The sequence below is a fragment of the Lygodium microphyllum genome, chromosome 29 (assembly GCF_053477565.2).
Source record: "Lygodium microphyllum isolate KBCC chromosome 29, Lygodium_microphyllum_v1.1.10, whole genome shotgun sequence".
Taxonomy (NCBI): Eukaryota; Viridiplantae; Streptophyta; class Polypodiopsida; order Schizaeales; family Lygodiaceae; genus Lygodium; species Lygodium microphyllum.
Window position 1 is genome coordinate 54,109,781 of NC_141163.1, and position 8,667 is coordinate 54,118,447.

Here is an 8,667-nt window from a genome sequence, read left to right on the forward strand (position 1 = left end):
ACAAATGGCATTCTTGGAAGAGTTGGTGGGGTGCCTTTTGTTGTAGGCACTCGAATCTTACATTTAGGGTGATAAAGAGTCTAGATAAATCAAGAGCAATCATCTTTTGCCTAGAGGTTGTAAAGACATCCTTATTGATGTTTCCCTTAATTGAATGAGGTGAAAACGTTGACAATTAAGTAATAAGCATAAAAATGTGTGCATATGTTCACATCATAGCACAAAGCTAGCCTTCAAGGTAACATTGACAAGTCGAATCACATAGCATCATCCAAGGGAGCAGTTGTGCACCCCAAGTAAGCCTTATGTGTAGCTTGGTGAGATCACATGGCGATGAGGAGTTAAAGAAGGAGATGAGCCTATCTTTGACCTCCTCTTTTGATTGAGAGATGGAAAACATGTCTCAATTTGAGCTTCAAGATTGCATCCTTTACAAATAGGTTTGAATTTGTGGACTCTTCTATCTCTTTTCTGGGTTGAGAGCTTGTTGTTAGGTCCTCACATGTGAGAGCCACTTTTGTTTCTAGATAGGAAAGCAATACTGAAGACACACAATTTGAGTCTTCTCAAAGAATTTAGAATGCACATGATCAATTTTGGTCTCGATTGTGTCTTCTCGAAGTAGGGGATGGAAGAGAATATGTAAGGGACATGCACAACATTGTGCCAAACACCCAACATGGAGGAGAAGGAGTGGTCCTTAATCAACCATTGGTTTTGCGTCACTAGGCTTTTTCTCATACTACAAATAGCCACTATGTGCCACATCACTAGATCTTCTCTCACACTATCGAGGGCCCTTATGCACCACATTGTATAGGGCATTTTTTAAAAGTTTATTTTAGAAAAAGTTTTGAAAATTCCTTTTTCTATGATTTGTTTTCCCTTTGCTCCCTTAAGAACAATCATGGACATGGTGATGAGAAAGGTAGAAATTCTTGTGTGAGGGGGCCATAGGTTGAAGGGGAAGTTGTGTGCCACTAGATTGGCCCCCTCACCTTATAGATGTGTCACACCTTGTCCTCAATCCCATAAGAATGAGGTCCTACTACGAGTATGAGTGCATAAATGGTATGAAACGACACAAAAAGAGATGCTAGGTTGGAATCACATTCATCTAGACAACTTCCTAGTACAAGGTCATCTTATTGGTGTGTTGTATGTTGGAACTTCAAAAGGTGTCCATGGCAAGAAAATTGCATATGCCATGATTGTTGTATCCTAGTACAGTTGGCTTGCTTGGTGATGAGCGGCACCATTGACATGAAAATTTCATCTGGCCAACTCACTAATGGGATATTCAGCCTCTTATATGCAAACTTTTTACTTTGTATTTTGTGAATTCAACTAGTCTGAAGTGGTTATGTGCTTCTTTTCCTAGAGTTCAACTCCTTATTCCACATGAGTTTGACACTTATCCACTTGTAACACCTTGATTCTTTGGTATTAGTTAGGGTCTTGATGTGAATGCCACTAGGAGTGGATGTCTATGGAGTCAAAGTGCCCATGGCCACATAGGCATATCTATGGAGTTAGGTTAGACTTGTGGGACACAAATAGTCCTCTTGGGGTCTTGGATCGGGCATAACAAAACACCATAAGAACTTTGAGACAAATTCCCACTATAATTCTTGGATTGTGAATCACGACTGCATCCTAAGCTTTTGTAAGGGAAGGATTGCACACCTAGCTAGGCGTGGTGGGAGGACCTTGTAATTGTAGCCTCTTGCCCCCAATTGCACATACGTAACTAGGCGTGGTTAGGGGTAAGGAAACCTCCGATTGTCAAGCCCTTGGCACTAGCTATACCTAGTTGAGCAAAAGCTCATGATGTTAAACACTATGAGGAAAAACAAGCGACAAGAGCCCCCTTTGCTTACATAAGAAAATGTCTGAAACTTATTGTGAACCGATGCAACATCGGGGCTGCGAGGTCTGTGTAGTGGTGGCAACCCTTTCCTTTAGGTAGAAACGCGTGTTAATCACAAAATCCCAATGATAGAAGGATTCGTCATGAGATCAAAGCATTGCCATCATCATCATCATCATCATCTCATCATCCTCTTTCTTCTTCTTCTTCTAGGCCCAGCCCACATCGGCTTCTTCTTCACGCCGGCATAGCTCCGCCCCCTTCCCTGGCTATCGTGTGATTCCTCCTGTGCGGCAGAACGCAAGGGAGAATACACACAGAGAGACACAGAGAGAGAGAGAGAGAGAGAGAGAGAGAGAGAGAGAGAGAGAGAGAGAGAGAGGCCCTGCTGTCTGCTCAGCGGCAGGCGCCATGGCATCTGCACCCCCTCAGCTTTCGCCCCGGACCGGCATTAATGATACTGCTTTGGATCCCCCCAAGTCCCTCCCCCGGATGAAGAATGCATGGTCTCAGGTGGTGCGCGGCAGCGGTGGCGGCGGTGGCGATGCTGAGTCCAAGCCTCACTCTGCCGCTGAGGCCCCTAGCAGGAAGCTGGCGCCCGTGCCACCATCAACACAACAGGTTTTAAATCATCCCCTCCCCTGTAAAGACCAGCTTCTTTCCTCAGATGCTGCAGAACCTGCTCCGAGCGCAAATTCAGATTCTGCTGCCTCCCGGCCGTCGCCTGCCATTGCCCCCCTTGTTTCCGAGCAAGGCTCTCCTCCTCAATCATTGAACTGGCCACCACCGGCAGCGGCAGCACCACCGGTTGCCCCCTCCTCCCCCTCTACTCTGCGTTCTCCCCTTCCGATTGAGAAAACTCAGTCACATGAATCTCACCCTTACGAGTCCAACCCGTCGATCTCTTCGCAGGATCAGTCAGAATTCAGTGCCTTGGCTATTGGCGATCAGGATAGTTCAGCTGCTTCTAGCGCTGCCTCGAAGGATGCTACAGATGAGAATGCTGCCAAGATCACAAGGCCTGCATGGAAGAAACCGTCCCCCAGCATTGGAAACAGCCCAGACCCAGGGCCTGTGATGGGCGCAATGTCATGGCCTGCTCTGTCTGATGCACGGGGCACAAAGCCATCTGACTCCATTAAATCAGCAGTTGTACAGAGAGCAAGTCCAAAGTCATCACAGGGGAATGACACTTCTCTGAATCAGGTAAGGACTGCTTGTCCAATGTAGTTTGGAAGAGAGATTTTTGATGAACTTGTGCCCTTTTATGCATTGCGAATGTGGTGGTTGCTGTAGTTTTAATGAAGGTACCATTGTGCATGTATTATATTGCACAAATACACAGGGTTCCATGTCCAAGACTTCAGGACCAGACGGAGATGCCAGTGGGAATGCTGGACCAGTAACAAGACAGAAGCAGTCGGCCAGGCACAGCACTGTGGGCAATGGTGTGCCGGTCTCGTCATCTTATGAGAGCACAATTTCAACTCCTGTAGGAACTACCAATTTCAGTGCAAACGCTGAGCAGTTGCATCAGTCAGTTAAACCTACCGAGAGCAGAATGAAAGCTCCTCTGGTAAATGCTGATAATAGTCGTGGAGCTCATCCTAGAGGGGATGGAGCCATACAGTTTTCAAGCAATTCTGCGAATAGGCGTAACTTTTTGCGAGACCAAGGGAGAGGGAATCATGGATGGTATTCCCAGGGCAGAGGCTATGCTAATGGCAGGGACGGTAGTTTGCCATTGCAGCATCAGCGAGTTGGCCCCAGGAATCTTCCTCGGCCTCCATTTATCAGTCCCAATTCCAATTTCATACATTTTACTGGGTTTCAGAGTAATACTATCCATTTTGTAGCAGATGAGATGGTTTGAGTTGATTGGATGAGAGTGAACACAAATTCCTCATGTCTCCATTTGGTGTTTGTGTAGATGCACCAGGTATGTATTACATGGCTGCTCCAACTCCAGATGCCATGTTCAGTCCAGCCTATTTTGGACCTGCAGGAGTACAAGCAGTGCCTATTCCGGGGCCAGATCCAATGGCTTTACAGACTATGCTCATTAAACAGATTGAGTATTATTTTAGGTGTGGGCACAAGTGCTTTCAGCTTTGTAAAATGCTTGGTGTCAATGGATCACTGGTTAAAAACTCTGGTTGTTTTGGTCCTAGTGTCGAGAACTTGTGCAGGGACATCTATCTTCGATCAAATATGGATAATGAGGGGTTTGTTCCAATATCTGTAATTGCCAACTTCAATCGAGTGAGATTCTTCAGATGGGCATCATTTTTGTTTTTATTTTAGATTGGAAGGGCGCTAAAGTACTGCGCTTGTGCCCAGGTTCGAAATCTCTCACACAATCCTACATTTATTCTGGAGGCCCTTCACAATTCAACAGTGATAGAAGTCCAGGTGATTAGTCTTCTTTGAGTTTCATATACCTGGATAATTGTTTGGAAATCTGCCAGATGTCTAGTTTATGCAAAGCAGAGAAAAGAATTTAAGATGCGCAGTTTTGTGAAATACAGGGTGATAGACTACGGAAACGAGATGGATGGGCAGAGTGGATCTTACCAGCAAATCAAAAACTTTCCAGGTAGTGTTCTACAGCATACCGGTGAAGAGAGGTTGATGCTGTCTCTAAGGCCTGACAGTGCCGATGAATACAGTGATGCGAATGGTTTAAGTCCAATCAGTCAAACTGAAAAGAAACTTGAGCACCAGCTTCTGCATATTTCTGGGCAAAAGGTTCCTCCAAACACTGAACCTTTGCAAACTGAGGTGTGCAAAGTGGAAGGGATCGTGGAGTCGAGTCGCAGTCGCAGACTCAACCATGATAGCGAAGCAGATCATGGAGACTACAAGATACCTATGAGTTCTGTACATTTAGATACAAATTATTCTGATAAAGGTGGGTGTTGAGGCTATCTGGTTGTTTGCTGCAAAATTCTGCGGAGATCACAATTTCTAAATCAAGAAAGTTATTTCTAAATCAAGAAAGTTATCAATATTGGCAGTGAAAGAAGAGTTTTCCCAACGGGTTGAGCAGCAATCAACCCACAGAAATCTAAATGACGGATCAGAAAGGTTCTATCAGAACTATTTTGGCTTCGTGTCTATTTGAAACCATGATTGATCCTGGACTTTATCTCATTGGTGGAAAATTGTCTACATTTCCTGTTTGAATCCTTGCTGCAGCAAAACTGGACAAGAAAACAAGTATTGAGAACTAATTTATGAAGACGCACAAACATGCAGGATTGGCACTCAGGTATGGCTTGGTGCTCTAGCATGTCAAACTGGTTTTTACTAGCACTTTTTAGCAGGTGAGTATTGAGTATATATCTTATTGCATTCCAGCATTAAATTGCAGGATTCTGAGCAGTATCTACATTATAGCTGATTGGAAATGGATTGTACTTAGGGTTGCTGACTGCTAGAAGTGCTAAGATTCAGAAGAATTAGAAGGGTGGTTCTTGTGCTGCTCTCACTGATCTCTGAATAATATGATAATGCATTAAATATTGCAAGTCCTTTGCGGTGTATTGCATACAGGTCTGTTTACTTGTAGAGGATAAGAAGATTATTTATTGATGACTTCTTGGTCAGTAACCAGGCAATATAGATTTTGTAGATATGGAAGGATTAATAAGCAAGGGAGCAGAAATATGTCAGCACAGGAAGGAAAATGTTTATTTTCATGCATATGAGGTATACAGAGAGGGAAAGTTCTGAGAGGTATAAGCGAACCTTTTTTTGTTGGTTTTTTTAGGGGGGGGCGCAGGCTGTGTTTGTATTTTTGAAGTGCACATGTAAGTAGATGACTTCTATTAAAATGTCTGGATGAAGCAACTTCCCAGGGCATGAGTCTGCAGTGTTGCAAAAACATATGGTATTTTGAAGGGCAAGGTGCTGTAAGGAAAATTTGCAGTCTTTATGTCTCAGCTCTTGCTTACTATTAAAGTCTATGATTAGAATGTATTTTTGAAAAATTGAGAGTCAGTAGACTTCAATACTGTCATATTCTGCAGTACTTTCAATGACTGCTGGAATGTTGCTTACAATGATTAGAATTTCGTAAAAGTGGTCTCCATTGCAAAGTCCAAACATCTACTCTCTCAGTTCCACTCTGGTAGCCTTAGAACAAACCTTTGGTTGCAAGTTTTCACTTTGCAAAAGTCCAAACGTCTGCTCTCTCAAATACAGTTGCATGGACTTAGAATACACCTTTTTAGCTGTTCATGACAAGGTGACAGAACCACAGCAAAAAAGGTTCCAGTAAGTGCCTTCTGTAGGCATAGTGATTTATTGCTCTTGCCTGTTCGGATTCTAAGTATATTGTCTCTATCAGGTATTGCCTTTGCTTTAATGTAGAATGTGAAGGTATCTGAAGAGGGGGACTGAGATACTTGTGCAAGAAGTTTCTAATGAATCTTTCCCTTCGTTTTCAGCCTGGTACTGTACCTCTGTTTTGCTTCCACCAGTGGGCTGTGGCATTTTCCAAACTCCAATTTAAACCTGAGCTTGAGATTCTATTGTCTTATTTTGTCATACACTTGCATCATGATGCCCTTCCTGCCTTTGAAGGGCTTAAACATAATATGTGCGCGGAGACCATTCTGTTTATCAAGGTTTGTTCTGGACGTGAATTTGATACACTTGATTTACGTTTTGCAAAGTTTTCTGAGACTACAGCAGATTCAATATTACTGGCTCTAATGTAATGAAATACTTTTTTACAATGTAACAGGCTGGTTTTTAACAATAGTAGATTGTATATTGCAGGTGGCCCCTTTTGACCATTGTGGTCCCTTATGTGTGGGAATGGAAACATAAATAACAGGTGATGCAAGTGTTATGACATTTTTGATTTGAAAGCCATACTCAAAAAATGGACCTTGTTATTCTTTTCCAGTCCATCCTGTAGCGCAGAAAAGTGGGAGATAGGATATGCACAGAAATTGGGTTCCACAATGCATTGCAATGAGGAGAAAGTGTAGCTGATGTAGAATCAGCAAGTAATACAATGGGCTTTTGTTAAACCCGTGTGTGGGTTATAGACATGAAGGCCATGTGTGGGCCTTGAGTATTCTAGCTGCATTCCACTGAGCTTTGCTATGCAATTTTGTCCTTACCCCTAGCTATGGTTTAGCTATATCATTCCGGTGCAAGCTCATATCAGTGTGGCTTCTATGACTTTTCACGACCAGATTTCCTTACCTATATATATGTGCTTTTCTCTTGGGGAGCTGATCTTGGCAACTAGTATTGTGCTGTAAAGCCTTTCAACTCTGTAAGCAAATTTATGGAGTCACTTTTTCCTGAATGGGAGAATACATGGAAATTTGCTTGTAGTTGCCATCATGACGTTGTAATTCTTACATCCAATCAAATTTTGGCTACAGTGCCATCCTGAATCTGTTGTTCTTTTTACTTGCTGTATACTGTCAAAACTTCAAAGACTGGTGATTTTGTAAGTGATATTACCTCTTATTATAAGTTTTAAAGCAGATGCAGTGCAGTCTTGCCGAGATTGATTAGTTATTCAGTTCATTGTTGTACATCATACCATGAGTAGGCTGTTGTCCTTTTTAAATTACTTGAAGTATGACTTCTCTCAAGGATCAGTGTTATTTACTTGCTTATGCAGTTGTAGTTTCCAAATCAACTATGTGGGTGAATGGAAACCAGAGTTATGGCAAAATTGATGGTTATATAGGCGCCCTTTCAGTAGTACAACTTACTTCCCTTTTGATCAAGGTTCATTTTTTCTTATAAATGCTCACCGTTTTTCATGTGGCATGCTTATGTCTTGATTTTGCAGGCTTATGTTGAGCAACTGACTAGATCTACAAGTATGATATTTAGTGGATAATAGATTGCAATCTTGTCATTTTATTTTTAAGAAAAAGCTAGTACATAATAGATCCTGATTTTCCCCCCTTTTAGGAAGGCACTTTAATTGAGTTAAGAAAAGGAAGTGATGATGAGAATGTCTACAGATAAAGCAGGTTCACAAGCAACAGATATGTCGTTGGCTTGAGGTCACATTTGGACCAACAAGGTGCTGAACTTCTATTTATCAGCAGCCATTCAGACAGGTGTCTGTAGATTAGTGGCTGCTGTCCACAAGATTCAAATTATTAACCCTGACTGTGCGCAGGTCATATTGCTACTCCAGAGAGCAGTAGCAGGCACCCCATCATATGGTCTTGGTTCTCATTTCCACCCAGATTGCATGATTGGCATGCACATGGCAGTTGACACTACTATGGTTATATTGTTAGTGGATGCTCTACCTGAAGGTCAAGTGTAAGTGGGGTAAACCTCAATTGCTGCAGGAGGCCATGAGTGTAGTTATGTGACGGGGGACCAGCATGACAGATTGCTTGGATCATATACTGTTGTGCTTTCTTCTTGTCATGCTTTTTCCTTTGAGGTGCTCTTTTGAAGTACATACTTTGCCAAATATGCTGTAATGCATGCTTGAAACGAACTTGTAATTTTACTGAAAACAATCAATCAATGCTGCGCAAGTCTATCAAGCTGTACAACAAAAAAACAGAAGTTGATTTTCTAGAACTTATAGCTTTGTCATCTACAAGAGTTGGTTTGTCCCACTCCACAAGGCATATGTTGTGAGGTCATTCACTTAAACTGGAAATGATTCCTCTTCAGAAAATGAGCAATGCTTGATTCTTATTGTGAGTGACTACGTTGCACCCAAGTATCTCTTAAAGGGATTGCTTTTGTGTTGTCCATTGAAGAGAGGGTGCTTCGGAGACGGAACAAGGCAG

The 8,667-nt window shown here is 42.5% G+C and overlaps 1 protein-coding gene across 4 annotated transcripts; it reads left to right on the forward strand.

Annotated features, from left to right (window-relative positions):
• The first annotated feature begins 2,007 nt into the window (after nucleotides 1–2,007).
• On the forward strand, nucleotides 2,008–8,454 carry LOC148010640 (uncharacterized). 4 transcript variants are annotated; one of them, XR_015689452.1, is made up of 11 exons: nucleotides 2,008–3,076; nucleotides 3,216–3,705; nucleotides 3,801–3,957; nucleotides 4,042–4,132; nucleotides 4,211–4,282; nucleotides 4,399–4,466; nucleotides 4,558–4,781; nucleotides 4,888–4,957; nucleotides 5,069–5,141; nucleotides 6,322–6,501; nucleotides 6,656–8,454. XR_015689452.1 is itself a non-coding variant. In XM_087671233.1 (10 exons), the coding sequence occupies exons 1-9, from the start codon at nucleotides 2,282–2,284 to the stop codon at nucleotides 5,094–5,096; spliced, it is 2,013 nt and encodes a 670-aa protein (XP_087527359.1). In that variant the 5' UTR covers nucleotides 2,012–2,281; the 3' UTR covers nucleotides 5,097–5,141; nucleotides 6,656–8,454. The 4 variants fall into 4 exon arrangements, 2 of the variants coding, with proteins under 2 accessions (XP_087527359.1, XP_087527358.1); XR_015689451.1 differs by having other exon boundaries at nucleotides 2,014–3,076; nucleotides 4,540–4,781; XM_087671233.1 differs by lacking the exon at nucleotides 6,322–6,501 and having other exon boundaries at nucleotides 2,012–3,076; nucleotides 4,540–4,781.
• The last annotated feature ends 213 nt before the right edge of the window (nucleotides 8,455–8,667 follow it).